Source organism: Calliphora vicina, chromosome 5, assembly GCF_958450345.1.
Source record: "Calliphora vicina chromosome 5, idCalVici1.1, whole genome shotgun sequence".
NCBI classification, from domain to species: domain Eukaryota; kingdom Metazoa; phylum Arthropoda; class Insecta; order Diptera; family Calliphoridae; genus Calliphora; species Calliphora vicina.
In genome coordinates, this window is record NC_088784.1 from 92,598,221 (window position 1) to 92,624,965 (window position 26,745).

Below are 26,745 nucleotides of genomic sequence, written 5' to 3' on the forward strand. Positions count from 1 at the left end.
TATTCATATAGCAGATAGATAGACGATGATACTTGTATGTACTATACGAGTAAGACATACAGATAAAAATGCTTAAAAAAGAATCAAGTCAAGTGCTTAGGAATTATGAAGGTCATAATATAAATTACACAGGAGAAATTTGAGAACGTATAATGTGAGTGAAAGTATGTTTGGATGACATAACTTTTTAATTTTAAAAGGTATGAAACATTATTTTGTTGAGAAGTATTGCATGTCATAAGATTTTAAGCACTGTTATATAACAAAATTAACAAACACGAGTAGACCCTGATCAAAGGTTGTATAGGAGTAAAATAAACCCTTGACCAAAATCAGACAACTTACGGAAGAAGGAGCATTTCGTAGCATAATTCATAGATTTTTTCCAATTGTGTTTCCTTTTGTGCAGCCGTTTGTGAGCAAACGCAGCAGCCATCTTATGGAAAGCTTTGTCACACCCAAATGATCATTCAAAATTGAAACCACTGAATATGTGAGATGCCTATGGCTTCCACAATATCCCGCTCTTTCAATCTCCAATCGGCCAACACCATATCGTATTTTTTTTTTTTAAATTTTTACGTTCGTAGAGATCTCAATTGGGAAAGGATGGCATCTTTGATGCTTGTACGGCCACAACAAATTTCAGAAAACTACTTTTTTACCATTGAAATTGATGGTGCAGAGTTCCCGTAGTAATCTTCAAGTTTAGCATTTGTTTGAGTGATGGTTTTTCCGCAAACAATATCAAAGGGCAACAAAATCGAAAAAATTTTAGAGGCTTTTTAAGCCAATACACAATTGTTGATGTATTGTGGTTCCAGAATACATCATTTTAAATTCTATGGAGAAGTTTTTTTAAAATTTGTTTTGTAAAATTGTGAATTTTTTTAGATGTTTCCCCACATAATTTATGATAACTCAAAATTTTCTGAAAATAAGCGAATTCACGAAATTGTGTATAAATTCGAAAATAATCCATCGATTTTTATTACTGATATCTCATTTTGTTCCTATTACATGCGGCTTTGCGATAAAGTAACAAATCTAAACAATTTCTGCCGATTTCGATACTTTTACTTTTATGATTTTTAAGCAAAACTTATTCTGAATATTATAGTCCAGATAATTCTAAATATACTCTGAAACTTTTACTAAAATCGGAAAACGTTAACCCTTAAATCGTGAAGGTCAAAGGTAAAATTTTTCAATATTTGGAATTTGGAATTCATGGAGAGATGCGAAATATTATATACTTTTGGGCCGATATTAATGAAACTTAAGAAAAATATAACATAAACTCTAGGGTTTATAATAACAGCACAAGAATGGAAATTAACGCTTAATGGCACTTGGGGTTAAAATGACCCCAAACTTTTAAAATCATAATTTTTTTATGGTTTTAGAAGTTTGGGGTAATTTTAAGTGCTATATAGGGTTAATTTTAATTTTTCTGCTGTTTTTGTAAATACTAGGCTTAGTGTTATATTTTTGTTTAATTTCATCAAAATCGGCCCAAAAATATACAACATTTCGAACATTTCGAAATCTTTCCAAGAGAAATTCCAAATATTGAAAAATTTTACCTTTGACCTTCACGATTTAAGGGTTAACGTTTTCTGATTTTAGTAAAAGTTTCAGAGTATATTTAGAATTATCTGGACTATAATATTCTGAATAAGTTTTGCTTAAAATTCATAAGAGTAAGGAAATAGAGCTCATTCGCCTAAAAATTGCCAAATAATTGGTTTTTCTCGAAAATTTCAAAATTTAAATCGCAGGTACGGAAAAACTGTAAGAGATATTTTCATAATTTTTTCACATTTTTATTCCCTATTATATTCTTAATAAATCCCAATGAGATGATCAATAAATTCTGAAATTTGTTTAACAAAATTTTTTAAAATTTGAAAATGGAGTTTTGAAACTGCCGTTAAAAAAAGTTTATTTTTTGTTCATACCTAAGAATAGGTTAACGATATCCTACGAAGACAAAAACTCATATACAAGTAAATATGGAAATATTTTAAGTAAAAACAAGTAAGAAAGTATGGTCGGTTAAGTCCGACCATATAATACCCTATACTAAGTAAAAGAGCAAAAAAAATTTTCTTTTAAAATTTCAATAATTTATAGTTTTGAGTGATTTTCGGAAGTGGGGTTATATGGGGGCTATGACCAATTATGGACCGATCACCATAAAATAAGGTCGTGTGATTTATGTCTATATTAAAGTTAACTATGTTGAATTTTGTGTGTTTACCAACATTTTTAAGCGATTTATTCACGTTAAAGTGATTTTCGGAAGCGGGTTTATATGGGAGCTATGACTAATTATGGACCGATCGTAACAAAATTTGGTGACATGAATTTTGTATATATAAAACTTATTTGGAGCGCAATTTGTGGAGATACATTTATAAATTAAACATTTATGACCGATTAATTTCGGAAGGACATTTGTATGGGGGCTAGGTGAAATAATGGACCGATTTCAGCCAGTTTCAATAGTAATAGTTTCAAAAATAATATGTACCAAATTTGATCGAAATGTCTTCAAAATTACGACCTGTACTCTGCGCACAAGGTTTACATGAACAGCCAACCAGACGGACATCGTTTAATCGGCTCAGAAAGTGATTCTAAGTCGATCGGTATACTTTAAGGTGGGTGTTAGACTAATATTTTTGGGCGTTACAAACATCTGCACAAACGCATAATACCCTCCCCACTATGGTGGTGCAGGGTACAAAAAGGTTTACATTTATTTTTAACAACAAAATTAAAACTAGTTCAAAATATTAACTGTATAAATTGTCCGTACCCTATATAAATTTACATAACTATTTATAAAATGCATATTATGATGATGTAGGATGTCCTTAATACTGAATGTGGTGTTCTTTAGCAGCAATTACATGTCTTAAGTGATTTTTCATTGATAAAGCAAGTTTTTCTGTAGTTTCTGCACCAATATTCCATCATTCTTGAACGATGACATCTTTCAGCATTTGCATTTTCTCCAAAATAACTCATAGATATTCTATGGGGTTTAAATCTGTGGTCTGGGGAGGGTGATGCAATACTTCCTTAACGTTGTACAGGAGCCATTCTCGCTTTGGGTCGTTGTCGTGCAAGAATTAATAGTCGTCTTGTATGTCCAAATTAGTGGCGAAAGCTTTTAGAATATTCAAACAACTAAATTTGCCCATCGTTCTTTCACCAAACATGAGATTTCCCACACCTCCAGCTGCCATTGCCATATATTCTGGATCCTTATAGATAGCGGAATCGATTAAGCCATGTCCGTCTGTCTGTCTGACCGTCTGTTTGTTGAAATCAATTTGCTGAAGACCCCAGATATCCTCAAGATCCAAATCTTCAATAATTCTGTCAGACATGCTTTCGAGAAGTTTTAAAAAATCGGTACATAAATGGCTGAGATATGAGGAAAAAACTAGAACAACCTCGGTTTTTGACCTATTTTTGACCTATATCTGTTTTACTAAGTCATTAATATAGACAATATGGATATCTAATGATAGATATTTCAAAGACCTTTGCAACGGCGTATATAAGTAAGTTTGACCTACAATGGGTCAAAATTGGAAAAAATATTTTTAACCCGAATTTTTTTTCACCAAAAAATTTAAAAAACTAAATTTTTTTTTAAATTTAAAAAACAAAAATTTTAAATCGACATTTCTTTTTTTCCAAAAAATGAAAAAAACAACTTTGGAAAAAAAATTTGTTTACCTAAAAATATTTAAAATTTATATTTGGAAGTATAATTTGGAGAAGGGTATATAAGATTCGGCACAGCCGAATATAGCTCTCTTACTTGTTTTTGCTTCAATTTGTTATTATAACTCCGAAACTACTGACCCAATTAAAACGCAATGTATACGTGAAAATTTGAACATAGCATGGGGAAAATGCTTTCAAAATTTAATCAATCAATAGAAGAACATTAACTACTTAATTTTATGTATATCAAACAAAAAATTTAAATTTTGTGAAAATGAGCGAATTCACTTAATTGTGAATAAATTCAAAAGCAATCAATCAATTTTTATTTTTTTATGCGGCTTTGCGAAAAAGTAATAAACCTGAACAATTTCTGCCGTTTTCGATTTTTCAAGATTTTTTTAAAACACAAAAATTTGCTATTTTCACATAAAAAATATATTTTTTGCTTCACTTTGTACTTTGTACGAAATCCACATTTTTCTATTTCTCCTCAAGTCACGAGGAATTCTCCTATAAATGGTTGTCAAACACAAACTAGGAAGCAGGTTGTTCAAACTTTGACAGGAGTCAACTGACAGCTAGCTACCTACTGACAGGAGCAGTGTTGCTCTTTCAGTTAACTGCCGGGAAATTCCAAAAGTATTTGTAAAATTCCATGAGGATATATTTAATCGTTCACAATCTATCAAATTATTTCCAAAATAAAGTCTTTCTGGACCACTGTGTCCCGTTCTATTATTCGTTACATCCTATCACTATTCAATGCAGCTACTTTCGCAGATTAATTTTTAAATTTATCCACATATTTTTAATGTTTTTATTGTCCATGAATTCTTCCTTGTTTTTATTGGTCCATAATGAAATTACGTTTTAATATTAACATCAACATATATTTTCATTTTCACAAAATAGTTACGACTCATTTTCATGACATTTATGATGATTAAAATGACAAGTGTTCTTGTAAAGAGAACATGGTTATAAAAAAAGCAATAAACATAAATATTTAGAGCATGTGTTTCAGACTATAAGAAAAATCATTACTTAATCTGTGACCTATTAAATTTACAAAGTGGGTTATGGCTTTAAGAGAACAGAAATGGGATGCAATATTGCTGGCAGCTACTATAAGAAAAATTATAATTTAATCTGTGACCTATTAAATTTGGAAAGTAGGTTATGGTTTTAAAAGAACAAAAATGTGATGCTGGCATCTACAGTAGACAATTTTTTTCTATTGGAAATAGCTGAGAAAACATTAAAACCAATAAATATAGAAATAAATTTTAAATCATAACATCTACATATCAAAAAATACCAATATAAATTTGGTACTTTTTTAATTTATTTTTGGTACTTTTTTCATAAAATATATTTTTCCAAAAAAAAAAAGTTTTGAAAAAGTACTGAATTGATACGGAAACGTATCAATGAATTTCAAATTTGTGTTCTTGTACTCCAAAAAAAAAAAAGTTTTAAAAAAGTACTGAATTATTTACCCGGATTTGGAGCAATCGAATTAGTTAATTTTTATATGGCTTATTCACATATGTAAACATGTGAATAAGCCATATACAAATTAACTAATTCGATTGCTCCAAATCCGGGTAAATAATTCAGTACTTTTTTAAAACTTTTTTTTTTTTGGAGTAAAAAGAACACAAATTTGAAATCCATTGATACGTTTCCGTCCAAAAAAAAACTGTTCTGCTTAAAAATATAAATGATCATATATTATTGGCTTTTTCCCATTTGGACCACTACTTATCAAATTATGACCATGTTTCATTTAATTTTTATTTGAAAAATCGATTTTTGGTTCAATATATGAATGATCGCAGATTATTTCCATTTGAATCACTTTTTACAGACTTATAGCCTCGTTTATGTTTCTCTTCATTCATATATGAAACACTAGCTGAACTATCGGTCTTGAGCTTTTTAAATGGTTATAGCAAAGGCAAGACAACACGGGAACTGGAACCGCTTGAATTCAAATTGTATGTCGTTGATACCCTTAGTATTTGATTTAAATTTGGTGAGAATTTTTTGATGGCCAATCTTGTTCTAATCTAAGTTGCGAAGAAGCATTATGATGGCCAATGCACTATGGCCGAAAAACCCCAAGTAGCGGCAAAAACTATTTCCCGACAAACTAGACTCACCAAATTTGGTATGCAGTCTTCTACTGTCAAAATATTCCAAAAACAAAAAACATTCCTTTTTTGTATTGGGCCGCCCCAATAGGGGGATTTTCGAAAAAAATTAATGCTTACTCTCTAAAACTCCCTTTTTATAATTTGATAAATACATTTGTATAAACTTTAAACAAAATTACGAAAGTTGTGTCCGTTTTTTCGTGGGGCTCCCATATATATTTACCTTTAGCAAAAGTAGCTTCGCAATTATTTGCAAACAAATTTTACATGGCACTAAACCTCATTCTCCCACGAACAACTAAATGTAGGAAATTCCATTAAATGTTGTTATCCACGGGAGTTCTACTCCACAAAAGACAATAACACTATTCACAATTTCACAAAAAAGATGACCCAGTAAAAACATCAAAATAATTTCTAAATACAAACATTTACGAAATATCTTTACAACTGTTAAAAATACACACCTCGACTAATAGAATCCATATTCAAGGATTTATTTTGTTGAAAGTATATTTTGGAAAACGACGATTTATTTAATAAAAAAATATACTGCTTCACAATTAATAAAATGAATTAGAATAAATTTATATATTATCAGCATTTTATGTCTAATTACACAGTGCAACAGTGAAAAAACACACGATCATGACTATATATGTTCGACTCTACTACCAAAGGGTAGTAAAACTCTATACTTCATTTTTACTATTTTTTAACGCTAAAACAAATATTTATTGTTAAAATAGTATGATCAAGTTCACTCTTCTATGTTGTGCTGTATTATTTACTTGGCTGAGGTGTTCGGAATGGGGATCAGTGAGTGGACCCTCAATGTCACACATTTAAAAAAAAATCGCCAAAAAGCCATTTATCCGAATGAGCTGAAATTTAAAACGTAGATAGTGCTTGAGAAGGTCTACAAAAATACCTGTAGGTTATCTCTTTTAGTTCAAGAGATATTTAGGTATATTTTTTTTTTAAATTTTGCTCGATCTTTTTTTCGTATTTTATATATGATGGGCCTACGAAAGGTCGAAATTTGCTTTTTATATATGACGTATATTTGCGATAAAATTCTAAAGAAAATAAAATAAATCTGATAACAATTATTTCGTCCCTATAAAAAGTTACACGCATCCAAAGTTGAAACAACTTTTTATATATTTCAACTTTGTATGCGTGTGTTTTTTAAGTTTTTAAGTCTCCATATTTTTTCTTTTATAAAAAAATAATTTTCTTCGTGGCTATATACATTTTTTATGATCTGGAAAGGGAACTTAATGCAAAAACGTACAAAGTAAAATTTGACTAACTTATGCGGACATTGTATTCCCCAGCCCTATCCAAACTTAGCCAATTTTGAAAAAAAATTTTAGGTTTGAGTAAAAAATTCTAAAAACGCAAAGCTCGGATCCTCAAAAGCTCGTCATATTTGTATATCCCTATATGTTGTTTATATACATACAAAACGTTTTTATTATCATACTGTAAATAACGTCAAAGTGCGCTATTTTCTAAAAAAAACTCAGTTTTTGGAACACATTTTCCCCGTTTTAGGAATTTCGATGTTGGAAAACAAAGAATGGCAACTTTAGTGATGCCATTGACTTAAGAATAATTAGATCTGTTCAAATTTTACATTAATTCAAAGTTTTTATTTTTCTTTATGGAAAATCACCATTTTATAATATTGTTAGTTTTTAAGGTAAACTACATCCGAAATAACACAAAATTAATTCATTTCAAAATAAAATGTCAATCTCCAAGTCATAAGGTTTGCACCGATATCAAAAACTTATATAAAAAGCTTATACTTACTCTTCAGAAGCTCCACAAACCTTGCCAACTTTAAAAAATTTTAATGTTTTTTCATATCTTGCATCAAGCCGGTCTTGCGGGATCAGGATTGGATAAAGTGATGCGCCCGGATCATACCGATAATGATTTGGCCATTCTTCGTTATTCCAGCACAATAGATAATTATACACTCGAATATACATTTTTAACAAACAATTTTTGTTTTAGAGTCAAAAAATAGTAAAAAAAAATAAAATTTTTAAGCTACAAAGTGATTTTTGACAGCTATTTAGAATGCCTAGATATGTTCGGATTGCATTAATATGTTCATAAGAGTTATTCATATTTACCGTAGCTACAACTTTGCAAAATATTGTTAGTGAAAAATTATGAGATCCTGGAAGTTATTCTAAAAAAGTAAAAAAAAAAATTTTTCTTCCTATATTTTTTCAACAAAAGTGCACGAAAAAGCTACTTTTTTGGAAACAAATTTTAACAAACACTCTTTGACGGACTCTTAGCTATATTATTGCCATATAAAGTTAAGCCGTATCACAAAGTCTGAATTAGCTGTTAACCAAAAACTGATGAAACCTTTTTTAGAGGCCCCACTGATTTTCAGAAACTTTGGGGGCCCTTAAAAAAAATCGGTCACAAAAATGGACAAACTGAGTATAGGGTTTTGCTACCCTTTGATAGTAGAGTCGAACATATATAGTCATGATCGTGTGTTTTTTTCACTGTTGCACTGTGTTATCGGTTGTCAACTGTCATTATTGGTGTCTCTTTTTTCTTTCCAATATGTTGGCAATAGAACGTGATAAAAAAATTTTCAAAAATATGATGTTGGAAAATCAACTTTTTGCCGCAAAAGTCGTAAGTGCAATGGTATGGAAAAAAAATGGAAATAAATCAGTAACTTCTAAACGCTTAGTCCGATTTGAATGAAATCTGACATGAGCAAAGAAGAAGTATTTTTGAATTTAAGTTTTGAATTTTGCAAAACCGCATGCGCCCACACTTATCAAATAATTATTATTGTTCATTATCTTAAGATGATGAAAATCATTATAGTCCGTCTTAAATCTTTTTTTCTTAAATCTATTATTCAGCACAATATCCAACAAACCGAAACTTTTAAATATTAATCCATGTATAGATTTTAGGATTTTCATTATCTTAAAAAAAATCAAATAATTTGCGATATTTACTCACTTTTGAGGCTGCGTTTATATTCTGTATCGTTACAAATAGCGGAATCGAATAGCGATGCCCATCTGTTTGCCTGTATGTTGAAATCAACTTTCCGAAACCCCAAAATAACCAAAATAATAAGCTAAAATCACTCTTCGGTGCAAACTAACTCTGCAAACCTTGAATATGAATCTGGAGAAACTTGAAAGACGAATTTGTATGTCTGAAATGATGCTTAACGAAAATCACTTTGGCACCGAATCATTACTTGCAATGAAATATGGATCCATTACGATAACCCGAAGCTGAATCGACATCAAAGCCAAATATCCATGGCGCTAATGCTCTGTATTTGGTTGGAGAAAAAGGATCCTATCTATTATGAGCCACTGAAATTTTACCAGATCATCATAGGGAGCCTGTACCGTACGCAACTGATTCACTTGAAGCAAGCATTGGCCGAAAAACGCACAGAATATGTGACCAGACATGAAACCGTAATATACCATCTTGTCAAAGCTCGGCCACATGTTGCAATACCTGTTAAAAAGTATTTAGAATAAAGTGGTTGGGGAGTTTTTCCTCACCCACTTTATAGTACACACCTTGCACCTTCCGACTACTATTCGTTTCGATCGATGCAGAACGCCCTCTCTGGGATACGCTTCACTTTAGAACAGAGTAAACGAAATTGGCTTAATTTGAGCTTAACCTTGAAAGACAAGCAGTTCTTTTGGCTCGGAATCCATATGTTCCCAGAAAGATGAGAAATGGTCATAGCTAAAAATGGCAAATAAATTTTTATTAAATTAAGTTTAAAAAATCCAATAATTTTAATAGCTTTATGTGCGTAGATAACCTTGATTATTCTGTATTTCTCTTTAAGGTTAAATGTTACAAAATTGTAATAATAGACGTTTGCCTTCTTCTCAAAAATACTAAAAACTTATTTGAACAGAATTTATTTTTTTTTATTTAATAAAAAAAGAATCCCATCTGTTTACTTTGTAAATTTATTTTTGAACATCTTAATTTGTTGTCATTGCTGTAATGGAAGATTTTAATTAAACATGTCTATCAACCGCTCCATAGTTGAAATGTTCTTTCTTTCTTACATTGTGCATTGTACTTTCACTTTAGGTTCTACATATTGTCTCCAGTTGTAGAATTGTTTGAATTGTAAAGATAAACATTATGATGACAATATTTGTTTCATTGTATTTTTACAAAAGAAGATACATATTATAGGAAGCATTGCTTAAGGTACATGTATCAAATGTTGAGTGGATTCAAGTGGGTTGACAGTTAAACAAATGTTAAATCTATTGTGTAATTGACAGGTATCTTTAAAGTGGCTGGAAATGTTAGGAAATTTAAATGGATTTAAATTCACTTGATTGTTAGTATGAAACTAAAGCACTTGCACTTTCACTTTCAGATCGAGAACAATAATTAACACTTTGATTTACATATAAAAAGATAACACATTTGATTCAACATATTAAAAATTAAAATAACTTTTTATATAATTATCTTCAATTTTAGCTCGCATTCACTACAGCGATGAAGTTCTGCTGAGCGATGAATATCGTGCCGAATATCGACGCCAAGAATTCGCCAGCAAAGAATCCATCAATGTAACACCCTCCGCCTCGCCGCACGGCTCACCACAGTCTCGCCAAAGATTAAGCCAGCATCTAAGTAAATCGGCTACCGAACTGAATGGTCGTCAAGAATCACCACAAGTCTCACCAAAACGAGCCAAAAGTGCGGCTGCTCCTCATTCAAGTAGTGTCTCCGGTTCGGGGGTATTTCAAAAAACCCATGGCTTCTTTAATAACCTCAAACATCGTTGGGGTCGTGCGAAGAGCAAAGATCGTGTAGGACGTAAATCACCCAGTGATTTTCTCGAAGAAAGTACCGACTATGCAGCCGATTACAGTTCGGAGAGCAGTTCGGTTACCCAAAGTCCCAGACATCGTTCGAAAACTATAGGCGGTTCACCACTAGCCAAGGAATTTAAGGCCACCGCCAAAATGGCTCAAGTGATTCAAAGATTTGGTGGCTCCATGGAGGGTCGCATTGATGAAGATCCAGAGAATGGTGCCATTGGCTCAGATTGCCAAGTGACCTCCATGCAATTGGAACATTTGCAGGTTTGTGTTTGTGCATAATTTCCCACTTAAACAGCATTTCTTTATCTCCTTTTTGTTGTATGGCAGGCTGAAGAAATGCGCCGCAAAAAGGAAGCCCAATTACGTCAGTACGTCTTCTTTCAATTACGTGTTCATCTCAAGAGCGGCAGTGATTTAGTGGCCATGGATAAAAATGGTTCGTTAATGACATTATTATACCCTACACCACCATAGTGGGGAGGGTATTATGCGTTTGTGCAGATGTTTGTAACGCCCAAAAATATTAGTCTAACACCCACCTTAAAGTATACCGATCGACTTAGAATCACTTTCTGAGTCGATTAAACGATGTCCGTCCGTCCGTCCGTCCGTCCGTCCGTCTGGTTGGCTGGCTGGCTGGCTGGCTGGCTGGCTGGCTGGCTGGCTGGCTGGCTGGCTGTCCATGTAAACCTTGTGCGCAGAGTACAGGTCGCAATTTTAAAGATATTTCGATGAAATTTGGTACATATTATTATTTCGACTCAAGGACCAAGCCTATTGAAACTGGCTAAAATCGGTCCATTATTTCACCTAGCCCCCATACAAATGTCCCCTCCAAATTGGACTTTATCGGTCATAAATATTTAATTTATCTATGTAACTACACAAATTTCCCTTCAAATAAGTTTTATATATACAAAATTCATGTCACCAAATTTTGTTACGATCGGTCCATAATTAGTCATAGCTCCCATATAGACCCACTTCCGAAAATCACTTTAACGTGCATAAATCGCTTAAAAATGTTGGTATACACACAAAATTCAACATACTTAACATTATAATAGACATAAATCACACCACCTAATTTTATGGGTATCGGTCCATAATTGGTCATAGCTCCCATATAAGGCCCACTTCCGAAAATCACTCACGAATATAAATTATTGATATTTTAAAAGAAAAATATTTTTACTCATTTACTTGGTGTAGGGTATTATATGGTCGGGCTTGACCGACCATACTTTCTTACTTGTTTTTTTTTTGTTTCGTTCATTTTATTTGCATTTTATTGCTTTGTAAAAGAAATGGTTGATAATGACAAAAAAAAATTTGTGTAAAACTTTTATTTGCATTTATTATTGTGTAGGTTTAAGTGATCCTTATGTTAAATTTAAAATGGGTGGCAGACTATTGCACAAATCACGTACAATACATCGAGATTTAAATCCGGTGTGGGATGAAGTATTCGTGGTGCCCATAGAAGATCCCTTTGAGCCAGTTGTTGTTAAGGTAAGTACATCTTTGTTAATTTAACAAAAAGAATTTCAATGAATTGTGATACCAAGAAAAACATTTAATTTGATTTGGTTCACTTAATTACAAATGTTTTTGTGTTCATTAAAAGAAAATTAAACTATTGGTTTGTGTTGAGTATGTTTTTTTCTTGGAATGTGAAGAATAGTGTGATATATTTTCTGTTTTATTGCTTACAATAAATAATTTACTCTGTAATGGTGAAATAATGTAAGGAGTCCACAATAATAATAAACACTCTGATGAACATAATTAATTGCCAGCAATAAATGTCTTTGATGTTGGCTATAAGTAGTTGTTTCATCATGTCTCCAATCCCCAGATGACAATGGAAAATGACAACTAAAATAAGAAAAAAATATATAAAAGAGGGCTGGGAGGAATATCAACTGTTCTACATTGATTAAAGTAAATTATTTTGGTACTAAGCTGTTTTTATACCCTTCACCATGAGTAGCAAAAGTATAAATATGTCATTCAGTTTGTAATTTTCACAGTTTTCATTTATCCAAATAGTCTAACTTAGGTTACTATTTAAAATCGAGGTAAGCCGCCCAGACCAGCAGTTAGTCAAGTAATCAATGTATCCCTTATAGACAGTAATTTTCACTAATGTCTGATAACTTGGCTAACTCCCATTAATAAAAATATATTGGGTAATTTGACACGTACGTGCTCTTTGTAGTGCATACATAAGTCATTTGGTTACTTTATACATCCCTAATATCGAGCTGACTGAGGGCGTGATAATAAATATACCAAAAAAGGGTGATCTCACAGATCCTAATAACTGCCGCGGCATTACACTTCTATGCGAATTTAATAAGATAATAGTTCAGATAATTGTCAAAAGGATCTCCTTGAGGGTAAAACCAACTTTAAGGCAGGAACAAGCTGGATTCAGACCCCATAAGTCCACCATCGACCAACAATCCGTAGAGTGTCGCTCACCGCTGTATCTATGCTTCATAGACTTCGAGAAGGCCTTTGATAAACTAAACTACGATGTGATGTAGAGTTCAATGGCATGAATGGGATTACCTCTCAAACGCCTCATAAAAAGCCTATACCGCAACGCCTCTTGTAGAATTAAATATAGCAAATTGCTGAGTGAAATGGTGAGATTTGGGATAGGTGTCCAACAGGAATGAATCCTGTCACCACTTATATTTAATATAGTTCTGGACGCAATCCTTGGAGGAGGCTTCGATAACGGCAGAGGGATAGTAAGGTCGCCTAAATGATCTTGATTAAGGCCCACAGATAGAAACTCAGCTCTCGCAGCGAACTTATGAAGCGTAACGCCGTCAGAGGAGTCAGCAGATTTGAAAACAAATGTCATGAAGACAAAAACTTTACGAGATTTATTTGTCATTGGAGCAATCGAAATAGCACGTATCAGCCAATTCTGCTATCTTGTGAGCAATATATCTACGTAGCCACCGTACGTGAGGGTGAGGACATCAATAATCGCTTGCAGAAGGCACGTCAAACAATTGGCCACCTAAAATCTATTTGGAAATCAAAGTCTTTATCTCTTCGTACGCAAATTGCAATCTTCAATGCGAATGTAAAATCTACCCTTCTGTACGAAACTTGGAATGCAGCCACTCGCGATATACGAAAAATGTAAAAGTTCCTGAAGCATACGCTCTGGGAAAGAACAATCCACTAAATCCTATCGATTGAAATAAGGGGACGAAAATTGCGTTGGATATACCCTTAGACATCAACCAGAACTCGCAAGGGAACAGAAGAAGATGATGAGAAGCTTGAGGTCGAAGTAAATATCAAAGGCAAGAGTTGAGGAGAAGTGAAGGCGTTAGCTCAAAATAGAGATATGTTCAAACATTTTATTGAGGCCCAACTGGGGGTGGAGAAGAGCTTAGATTGTCTTCGGTACAGATGAAAGGGGGGAAATCGGCCTATAAGATTGTCCCTCGCTCTTTACTTTCCCAGGTTTAAATAACGGCACCACTCGATCCATTTTCCAGGCATTGGGTATTATTACGCTCCTTTACTGACAGGTTAAAAACTATTGTCTGGTACTAGACTCCCTACCCATGTGTTTTTAGCATCAGTATGGATATTCCGTCAAGTCCTATTGCCTTTGAAGGCTTAACTGTGTTGATGGCTTCTGCAACTTCAGTTGGCGTGTAAAGTAGTAGTGTGTCCGAGACTGGAAGATTATGAAAGGAATGGCCCGAATATCTTGGCCAAGGGCAACCCAACAACAACGACACATTTCTTTGGTGTCGATCATCTTTCAAGGTCTCTTGAATTCGTATGGTACCCAATTTTCTTACTTTGGGATGAATCGTGATGTTCGTAAATGTTTAGAAATTGCTGATTGAATAACTCCCAATGATTTTTTAAGCTCTTGTTGAGGTTGAGAACAATCTTCATAGAGCTATGCCTCCAAATACACTGTGACACAAAATCGAACTTATCGAATCGGAATGGGATGAAACCAAAAGTAAATGAAAGCATACGTTTTCCATAATAAAACACTCAAGGCTTTTTTTCAGTTTAGCGCTAGATTTTTTTTTACACGCATTTGAAATTAGTGATTTTGGAACGCTGGCTAACAAGAAGAAACCATTAAAAATTTGATAAAACAATGCCTATTTATTTTTATTATCCCGGAAAGTTGTGGTATCTTACTATTTTTGGGGTCGGGGAAGCCATCCAAAAGAGGCAAATAAATCTGTAACTTCTAAACGGTTGGCCCGATTTTAAACAAATTTAACATGCGAAAAGAGGAAGTGCTATTGAGTTAAAGTTTTGAATTGGACCTCATGGGCCACCAAGGACGCGGGCAGGGATTCACAAAGTAGTACACCTCGGTATGATAAATATTTAATACAATACTATTTATTCGTTTGCTCTCTGATTTAAAAGAAAAATACACGTATAGAATATCCACATCGAGCACTACAAAAAACCTTGTCTTAGCTATCAACTAACCCTTATAGCTTAGGAGATATTCTCATTTGAAAATTAAATTTTCAACATTTTTACCCATCCTACTCCAGTTTTTTGATAACAACTGGTCAAAATATTTACCGATTTTCGCTATCTTTTATTGGACTAAAAACAAACGTATATATCAAATAAAAAAAGAATTGTTTAAAAAACGTTACCGAGTCCAAAGTTATATGCATTTGAATTTGAAAATTAAAAAAATTAAATTTTTCGCTAGTTTTTTGGGATAAAAGTACTTTTTATTTTTTAAATTTATCTAAATAATTTCTTAGAAGATGTATAAATGATTTATACCATTTGAAAAGCTAACTTTACATCAAATATCAAAAATGAAAAAAAAAAATTAAAATTTTCTATACCGAGGGAACCACGTCCATCCAAAATACGCCTATTTTTATGTAAAATTCAAATTTATGGCAAAAATTCACAAATCGCATAGTCGGTATTAAAATATAGTAATCCATTTTAGATGGCCCAATATGTTCTTAACTATTTTGTAAAAGGGTTTCAATCTCCCCACCCTTATTATGGATAATATAGACAAAAACTAAAAAATTACATTTTTGGTATTTTTCAAGATTTTTTTGGGAATTGGGAGATTCCTGATATATCAACCTCCTCTAACACAATATTCTTACTTATATTTAAGTAAAGTATCTTTTAGGACACACATGCATAAACAAAAAATAACAGTATACATATTGACTCACAAATTGAAAGGTACAGGCAATAAATTAAATATGTTCCAAAAAGTTTAGCAAATAATAACATTAACATCAAATGGCAGAGCACACAAAAACAAACAAAAAACAAACTACAAAAGGAGGTGAAAATTGGTCGTTTAGTAAAAGAAATTACATTTAAAGACTTTAGGAAAACAAAAACACCTTGAAATATTTGTCGCCATTTAGGCACAAATAGTGTATGTGTGCACAGACTTAAATCAACAAGATAAATAAATATTATACCCTCTTCAATATGGTAAACTAGCTGATCCGGTGCGCTTCGCCACCCCAATTAGAAGAAAGAAATAGTACTATCAAGTCTCACTTTGTGAATCTAATTGTAAATGTCTAATTTCATATTTCTGGGTCCATTATTATAGAAAATGCAAAATGTGTTCCTAATTTAAAATTTTTAGGTTTATTATTATTATAAAATATTCAAAAAGTACCATTGCAATAAGGAAATAGTACCATTGATTATCACTTTTAAATTCGCATTCACTAAACCATAACCCGTCAAGTATGAATTTTAGATTTGTATATCATTTCCTATATTATCAACTAATTTTGTTTCTATAATACTTAATATTTAATAAATTATCACAAAACCGAAACCGATCGGTTTTTAATTTTTTAAAACCGAAAACGCGGTTTTGAAATTCTTTGATTTTTTGGAAACTCTAGGTCCATTATTATAGGAAATTCAAAAAAGTACCATTAGAATATATAAAAAGTACCAAAAATCCCCCACTTGTGGTTTCCCACTCACTCGGGTCCATATAAGCTTAATTTGATGGCTTTAGGTTCATTGGTGAAGAAATTACAAAAAGTACCATTCGAATAAAGAAAAAGTACCAAAAAGTCTCCCCTAGAATTCTCACTCACTTATGACCATATATGTTTAATTTCGTGTTTCTAAGTTCATTGTTATAGAAAATTAAAAAAGTACCATTAGAATATAGAAAAAGTACTAAAAAGTATACACTTGTAGATTCCCACTCACTCCGGTCCATATAAGCTTAATTTCATGTTTTTAGGTTCATTGGTGAAGAAAATACAAAAAGTACCATTAGAATAAAGAAAAAGTACCAAAAAGTCTCCCCCTAGAATTCTCACTCACTTAGGACCATATATGTTTAATTTCATGTTTCTAAGTTCATTGTTATAGAAAATTCAAAACAGTACCATTAGAATAAAGAAAAAGTACCAAAAAGTCTCCCCCTAGAACTCTCACTCACTTAGGACCATATATGCTTAATTTCATTTTTCTAAGTCCATTGTCATATAAAATTCAAAAAGTACCATTAGATGAATAAAAAAGTACCTACAGTTCAGTTCTCACAGTTTGGTACCTAAATATTGTACCCTATTCCTAACACAAACTTCACTCAGATACATATCAGCTAACTTTAATGTCGATAAGTGAAATAATTTAAAATATTAAAAAAATGTACCATTAGGAGAAAAGCACTAATTTCCCTTTTCTTCCTTGAAACAATCAAGTTCGAACTTTAAAAATATTCCATTTTGCCAAAATTATTTATGCTACAGACATGTCTCAAAATATTAAAATCTGTGTCAATGTGCCCAAGAAAAAATATGTTTTAAAAAAAGTACCAAACTGTTTACCCGGATTTGGCCCAATATACACCTTGACACTCGAGTTCCAAATAACACCCTGTTTGTTAATTTTTGTACGAATCCAGGAACCTGTGTTAAAAAATTATCAAAATTTGCTTAATAATTTCAATAAAATGTATTTTCCCGATTTTATCCCCTTTTTGGTACCTTTTTTATCCCCATTGCTTTGGTAAAATGTAATTCAAATAAATTTCTGTATCGTGGTGGGAGCTCATAATAAAATATTCGTATGTCTATGTCAAGTTATAGAAAAACATATTTTATGAAAAAGTACCAAAAATAAACACAATTTTTATCCCTTAAGGGTTCGAATTTCCAAAAAGTACCAAACTTATATTTTTTATTTTTTGTTAGTTAAAGAATACGATTTAAAATTTGTTTCTATGTTTATTGGTTTAAAAGATACATAGGGTGCAAAAAAAGTACCAAAATACAGTTTTTACCCGTTTTCTCCCCTAAAAGTTTCGAATTTCGAAAAAGTACGAAACACCTGTCAGCTTATTTTTTAAATGGAGTAACATGCTATTTTAATTTTTTTTGTATATTTATTAGTTTTGAAGATATAACGTTACCAAATTTACCCGTTTTTACCCCCTAAACGTTCGAATTTCCAAAAATCTCTTCTTATCGGATCGTTTTGGGGAGGGAGGAACCCACAGTTAAAATTTCGTGATTCTAGCTTTAGCCGTTTGGGCTGTGTGATGATGAATCAGTCAGTCAGTCATTCAGTCAGTCAGTAACGTTACTCTTTTATTTATATAGATTAATGTTTTTAACAAAAGAAAATAAATAAAATTATGAAATCGTGGTTTAAAACTAAATTTTTTAGTGAAAACTACGTGGCCCTTACACGCTTCAGTTTAAACTTGTTGACAGTATTTATTAATATACAATTACATTCCATTATTAAATACCATGTAAAATATTCAATTAAACTAAAATTAATGAACTACTTAAACAAAGAACAATTCATTTACCTAATAATACATATAAATTTATGAACTAATTAATTTCTCTCTTCTCCAACCCATACCATTTGACAGGTCTTTGACTATGATTGGGGTTTGCAGGATGATTTCATGGGTTCAGCTAAAATTGATTTGACACAATTGGAATTGGGCAAAGCAGAGGACATCAATTTGCCTTTGAATGATGTCAATCATCCGGAACGTCAAATGGGTGAAATATTAATTAACTTAACATTATGGCCACGTTCCCAAGAGGATAAGGAAATGGTAAGTGTAAGTGCCAACAACACAACACAATCGTTAATGTTAGCTATTTTTCATTATTTGTTTTTTGTTGGCTCAACTATTTAAATTAAATTTCCCGCCACAAAGTCGCATAGCAGTCAAATTAACTTAACTGAAGCGTTTAGAAAAGAAAATGACGGAAATTAATTTTTAGTTTTGTATTAAATTCAGGATGTAACTTTAGTTTTGTGCTGAGAATATTAAATGAATTTTTGTCTAAAGAAAACAAATGATTTATTGTTTATTTTTTGTCACTTATTGTCATCATCAAAAACTTCATCACCAACATCTTCTGGTTGCGATTGTCGCTCATATATTTTGTCATGACACCTTTTTCACAGTCCCCCCTAGTTTGTGTTTTATTCAAAATTTGTTTAGCATAAATATTAAATATTTTATGGGTTTTTTTATTGTTGTTGTATTTAATGTTTTTCTTCTTTTGTTTATTCATTGTATTTTGAATCTCTTTTGTTTTGATTTTGTTGTTGATGTTAGTATTTGTTTTTGTTGGTTTCTTATCATTTATTGTGGGTTTTGATTGTTTGAAAAGTAATTGTGGGAATGTGTTAAAGTTGAGTGTGTAAATAAATATATGAGTAATTGTGGAAGTGCCAGTCTGTCAAGAATCTGTAAATAATAAATATTTGAGTGTGAATTATTTAATCTACATAAATATTTACTTACATATAGTGCTGCCAAATAATCAGCCAAAGTAATTGTCTCTATTGGGAAGCTTGAAACACTCACCCACCTATATAACAAATTTAGTTTTCATATGTTTGTTTGTGGCTTTTCTTAAAGACTATACGAAGCAATTTTAGTAAAAGTTTTAAAACTTTGTTTGAGTAATTTTTATACCCTTCACCATGAGTGGCAATATAAGTTTTTCATTCCGATTGCAATTTCTACATTTTTCATTTGCGACCACACAAAATATATATATTCTGGATCGTTATAGACAGCGGAGTCGATATAGCCGTCCGTCTGTATGTTGAAATCAACTTTCCGTAGCCCCCAAATAGCTTATATACATGACTGATATATTAATACATCCCCAATAATCCCGCTTAGGTAGCTATTTAAATTCGGGAAAATGGCTGAGATATAAGCCACGAATAACATTTTGAAAAATATCTGGATTACTAAGTCATTAATATAGACAATATTTTTCAATGACATTTCCAAAGACTTATATCGAGCCCTTAGCGCCAAATTATCGTAAGCGACATTTTCAAAATTTTTTTTTTATTGCAAATATTAAAATTTTATGGACCGAGCGACCATAGTGGTATAGAAAAAAAGAGGGAAATAAATCTGTAACTTCTAAATGGTTAGATTGGTTAGAATGAAATCTCACATGCGCAAAGAAGAAGCGTTCTCGAGTTTAAGTTCTGAACGTAGACCTCATTTGCCCACCAGGGCCGCGACCAAGGGTCCTCAAAGCAGGACAACTCGGGTATATTACATTTTTAAAATTATCCTATTTCTTCGTTTGTATTCCGATTTCAAAAAAATTACACACATAAAATCTTTTCATCGAGTGCTCAAAAGACCTAGTATTCGATATCAAAATATAATAACCGATTTTAGATGGCTCAATATGCTTTTAATTATTTTGTAAAATATTCCGATAAGTCCGACTAAAAATTTCCATTTTTGGGATTTTTCAACATTTTTTTGGGAATTGCGGGATTGCTGATAATAAATTTCAAAATTCGTTTTTATTTTTCCATTTTAAATAGAAAATTTTACATAACTGTGAAATTTCATTAAAAACTATTCATAAATAAATATTTTATTTCAATTCGAAAAATTTGTATCTATGCAAAAATTCAATAAAAAATATTTTTTGTCATATTTTTCAACAAAGTATTCCATGAATTTTTAATTGTCAAAAGTTATAAATACTTTTTAAAAATAGACAAATAGCTTGAACGAAATTATAATATATCGCATCATAAAATTTTTAATTTTATGTATAAATTTCAAAATAATCGAAAAAACCTTCTCCTGTAAAATTTGTGTTTTGTCGCTTACGATAATTTGGCGCTAAGGGCTCGATATAACGATATAGTAATTTGTGCCGACAATGGCACAAATTCCGGTGAACTATTTTTCAACACGAGTTATTTCACTATAAAATTTGTTCTCTATTAAATTTTAAACAAACTAAATTTTCCACAACAATTTTTTTTCACCTACCCAAATATTAGTAAATCAAAAAAATGTGAAAAGATTTTTTAAAAAAACAAGTAAGAGAGCTGTATTTGGCTGTACCGAATCTTATATACCCTTCACCAAATTATAAATTTTAAATATTTTTAGGTAAACAAATTTTTTTAATTTTTTGTAATTTTTTTTTTTTTAATTGTTATTTTAATTTTTTTTTAAATTTCCAAAATTTTTTTTTTTGAATTTAAAAAAAAAAAATTTTTTGTTTTTAAATTTAAAAAAAAAATGTTTTTTATTTTAATTTTCTGTTTTGGTGAAAAAAAAATTCGGGTTAAAAATTATTTTTCCGATTTTGACCCATTGTAGGTCCAACTTACTATGGTCTTATATAGATCGTTGCAAAGGTCTTTCAAATTTCTATCATTAGATATCCATATTGTCTATATTAATGACTTAGTAATCCAGTTATAGGTCAAAAATCGAGGATGTCCTGGTTTTTTCCTCATATCTCAGCCATTTGTGGACCGATTTTGCTGATTTTAAATAGGAAACTTCTCGAAAGCATGTCTGACAGAATTATTGATGATTTGGATCTCTAAGTTATCTGGGGTCTTCAGAAAATTGATTTCTACAGACAGACAGACAGTAGTCCAGTGGGTCCAGTAGTTAAGGCTCCTACAAGTCACAGACAAACAAATAAATAAACAGACATATTTAATTTTTATATAATAGAAGGATTACTTTGATGAAGGCCATATAAGATTGTGCGTTGCCGATTGTGCGCTCTCTTACATGATTATTTTGTGAACAGATTGGCGTGTTAGTGATAGTATCCCTAAAATGAGCATTAGACAAGACCATACGAATTGATTTGCTTTGGATGGGCCTTATTTTGTTCATTAAAACTTGATTTACAAAAATTAGTGCTTTTTGTTTATAAAAACTTAAATGTCATTTTAAAGGTACCGAATAATTCCCATCAAAAATGAAATAATTCCCAAACTTGAAAAATTAAAAAACTACCAAAGGGTAAAATGAAAATACTCTCAATAATCGGCGGTTTCATAATTTTAAAAATATTACTCCCAAAAAAGCGAAATAACTTCCAATGAAATAAATCCCAATAGAAATGAAATAATTCCCAATCCGAAGCAATTTATTTATGTAATCTAAAAAAAATGTACTTCAAAAGTGAAATTATTCTTCGCTTACCAAACATTTTTTGCATTGCGGGCCTATGGCGTAGCGCAAAGGATTTCTCATTTAGGGTGTATCAAAAACTGGCTTCGCTCTGAAAAGTTTTTTGCATTGCCGGCCTTCGGCCGGACGCTAAGATTTTCTCCTCCGGGGTGTATCAAAAGGTTTTATAATATTTCAGAAAGCCGATTTTGATTTCGCACCAGATTAAGAAATCGTTGCAACCTGACAAAGGCCGATGATGTAAAAATAATCTTTTCTGAGCGAAGCCGGTTTTTGATACACCCCAGAGGAGAAAACCTTAGCGTCCGGCCAAAGGCCGGCAATGAAAAATACTTTTCTGAGTGAAGCTATTTTTTGATATTTATGGGTTCTGCTTTTGCAAAGTAGAACCCAACAAAAATGAAATAACTCCCAATACAGTGAAATAACTCCTAATTCCCAAAATAAAATGAAATAAAAGCCAACAAAAATTTCATTGGGCATGCATTATGAAATAACTCCCAACAAAAAATTATGAAATAACTCCCTATGCGTTAGGAGTTGTTTCATAATGAAATAAGTCCTAAGTTGTATGAAAAATTTGTTGGGTGTTATTCCATGTTTTCGTGGGGAGTTATTTCATTTGGGAGTTATTTCACGGTACCCATTTTAAACTGTGCATATCTGCCATTTATTCTCACTTACTTTTGAAACATTGTAGTGTAAACAACAAAGTTATTTTTGCTTCGAAATTGTCGAATTTTGTGTCAACAAAGCGTTATATGCGGGAAGTTTTGCTTTACTTTTTAACACACCGATTGCTCACCAAAGCTTTTGGTGAATGTTCATCGGTTTCATCGTGCGCGATAAGGTTTTTTACACCTAATCATTACAAAACAAGTAAGAAAGTATGGTCGGTCAAGCCCGACCATATAATACCCTACACTAAGTAAAAGAGCAAAAAAAATTTTTCTTTTAAAATTTCAATCTATATATATAAAAGAGTAACGTTACTGACTGACTGACTGACTGACTGACTGACTGAATGACTGACTGATTCATCATCGCACAGCCCAAACGGCTGAAGCTAGAATCACGAAATTTTATCTGTGGGTTCCTCCCTCCCCAAAACGATCCGATAAGAAGGGATTTTTGGAAATTCGAACGTTTAGGGGGTAAAAAAGGGTAAAAACGGGTAAATTCGGTAACCTTATATCTTCAAAACTAATAAAGATACAAAAAAACTTAAAATAGCATGTTACTCCATTTAAAAAATAAGCTGACCGGTGTTTCGTACTTTTTGGATATTCGAAACTTTTAGGGGAGAAAACGGGTAAAAACTGTATTTTGGTACTTTTTTTGCACCCTATGTATCTTTTAAACCAATAAACATAGAAACAAATTTTAAATCGTATTCTTTAATTAACAAAAAATAAAAAAGATAAGTTTGGTACTTTTTAGAAATTCGAACCCTTAAGGGATAAAAATTGTGTTTATTTTTGGTACTTTTTCATAAAATATGTTTTTCTATAATTTGACATAGACATACGAATATTTTATTATGAGCTCCCACCACGATACAGAAATTTATTTGAATTAAATTTTACCAAAGCAATGGGGATAAAAAAGGTACCAAAAAGGGGATAAAATCGGGAAAATACATTTTATTGAAATTATTAAGCCAATTTTGATAATTTTTTTAACACTGGTTCCTGGATTCATACAAAAATTAACTAACAGGGTGTTATTTGGAACTCGAATGCCAAGGTGTATATTGTGCCAAATCCGGGTAAACAGTTTGGTACTTTTTTAAAACATATTTTTTCTTGGGCACATTAACACAGATTTTAATATTTTGAGACATGTCTGTAGCATAAACAATTTTGGCAAAATGGAATATTTTTAAAGGTTGAGGGGTGTTCGAGGAAGAAAAGGGAAATTGGTACTTTTCTCCTAATGGTACTTTTTTAATATTTTAAATTATTGCACTTATCGACATTAAAGTTAGCTGATTTGTATCTGAGTGAAGTCTGTGTTAGGCATAGGGTATAATATTTAGGTACCAAAATGTGTTAACAGAACTATAGGTACTTTTTTGTTCTTCTAATGGTACTTTTTTGAAATTTCTATAACAATGGACTTAGAAACATGAAATTAAACATATATGGTCCTAAGTGAGTGAGAATTCTAGGGGGAGACTTTTTGGTACTTTTTCTTTATTCGAATGGTACTTTTTGTAATTTCTTCACCAATGAACCTAGAAACATAAAATAGAACTTATACATATATAAACCGAGTGAGTTGGAAACCACAAGTGTGGGTTTTTTGGTACTTTTTCTATATTCAAATGGTACTTTTTTTAATTTTCTATAACTATGGACTTAGAAACATGAAATTAAGCATATATGGTCCTAAGTAAGTGAGAATTCTAGGGGGAGACTTTTTGGTACTTTTTCTTTATTCGATTGGTACTTTTTGTAATTTTTTCACCAATGAACCTAGAAACATGAAATAAAGCTTATATGGAACCGAGTGAGTGGGAAACCACAATTGTGAGGTTTTTGGTACTTTTTGTTTATTCTAATGGTACTTTTTTGAATTTTCTATAACAATGAACTTAGAAACATGAAACTAAGCATATATGGTCCTAAGTAAGTGGGAATTCTAGGGGGAGACTTTTTGGTACTTTTTCTTTAATCGAATGGTACTTTTTGTAATTTCTTCACCAATGAACCTAGAAACATGAAATAAAGCTTACATGGGCCCGAGTGGGTGGGAATCCACACGTGGTTGCTTTTTGGTACTTTTTCTATATTATAATGGTACTTTTTGAATTTTCTACAATAAAGGACCTAGAAACATGAAATTAAGCGTATATGGTCCTATGTGAGTGAAAATTCAAGCGGATACTTCATGCTACTTTTTTTTATTATAATGGTACTTTTTTTTAATTTTCTATAACAATGGACTTAGAAACATGAAATTAAGCATACACGGTCCTAAGTCAATGAGAATTCTAGGGGGAGACTTTTTGGTACTTTTTCTCTATTCGAATGGTACTTTTTGTAATTTCTTCACCAATGAACCTTATATGGACCGGAGTGAGTGGGAATCCACAAGAGCCTGATTTTTGGTACTTTTTGTATATTGGCCATAAAAATATGAAATTAATCGTATATGTTCTAAAGTGAGTGAGAATTCCAGGTGGAGACTTTTTGGTACTTTTTCTTTATTCTAATGGTACTTTTTTGAATTTTTTAAAACAATGAACTTAGAAACATGATATTAATCGTATATGTTCTAAAGTGAGTGAGAATTCTAGGGATAGACTTTTTGGTACTTTTTCTTTATTCGAATGGTACTTTTTGTAATTTCTTCACCAATTAACCTAAAACCATGAAATTAAGCTTATATGGGAGTGAGTGGGAAACCACAAGTGGGGGCTTTTTGGTACTTTTTATATATTCTAATGGTACTTTACCGCGGTTTCGTTTTATTTTTGGGTTTTGTGATAATTTTTAAATATTAATTGTTATAGAAACAAAATTAGTTGATAATATAGGAAAGGCTATACAAATTTAAAATTCAAAATTGACGGGTTATGGTTTAGTGAATGCGAATTCAGAAGTGATAATCAATGGTACTATTTGTTTATTGCAATGGTACTTTTTGAATATTTTATAATAATTTTAGGCACACATGATTTTAAATGAATTTGAATTCACAAAAGGTGACTTTAGTGGTAACTTTCTTTTGCATTTTCTATAATAATGGACCCAGAAATATGAAATTAGACATTTACAATTAGATTCACAAAGGGAGACTTAATAGTACTATTTCATTCTTCTAATTGGGGTGGCGAAGCGCACCGGGTCTGCTAGTAATTTATATTTTTGAGTGATTTTCGGAAGTGGGGTTATATGGGGGCTATGACCAATTATGGACCGATCACCATGAAATTAGGTCGTGTGATTTATGTCTATATTAAAGTTAACTATGTTGAATTTTGTGTGTTTACCAACATTTTTAAGCGATTTATGCACGTTAAAGTGATTTTCGGAAGCGGGTCTATATGGGAGCTATGACTAATTATGGACCGATCGTAACAAAATTTGGTGACATGAATTTTGTGTATATAAAACTTATTTGGAGCGGAATTTGTGGAGATACATATATAAATTAAACATTTATGACCGATAAAGTCCAATTTCGGGAGGACATTTGTATGGGGGCTAGGTGAACAAATGAACCGATTTCAGCCAGTTTCAATAGGCTTGGTCCTTGAGCCGAAAAAATAATATGTACCAAATTTGATCGAAATATCTTCAAAATTGCGACCTGTACTCTGCGCACAAGGTTTACATAGACAGCCAGCCAGCCAGCCAGCCGACCAGACGGACGGACGGACATCGCTTAATCGACTCAGAAAGTGATTCTGAGTCGATCGGTATACTTT

General features: G+C 31.8%; 1 protein-coding gene across 2 annotated transcripts in view; it reads left to right on the plus strand.

The window, feature by feature from the left end:
- Mctp (multiple C2 domain and transmembrane region protein) overlaps positions 1-26,745 on the plus strand; it is an 89,226-nt gene that overhangs the window by 43,243 nt on the left and 19,238 nt on the right. Inside the window, exons 2-5 of one of the 2 annotated variants that reach the window (XM_065513868.1) lie at positions 10,449-11,059; positions 11,126-11,234; positions 12,168-12,310; positions 18,729-18,926. In XM_065513868.1, coding sequence (XP_065369940.1) covers positions 10,449-11,059; positions 11,126-11,234; positions 12,168-12,310; positions 18,729-18,926 — 1,061 coding nt within the window. The remainder of the gene's footprint in view (positions 1-10,448; positions 11,060-11,125; positions 11,235-12,167; positions 12,311-18,728; positions 18,927-26,745) is intronic. The other variant, XM_065513869.1, reaches the window with a different exon arrangement.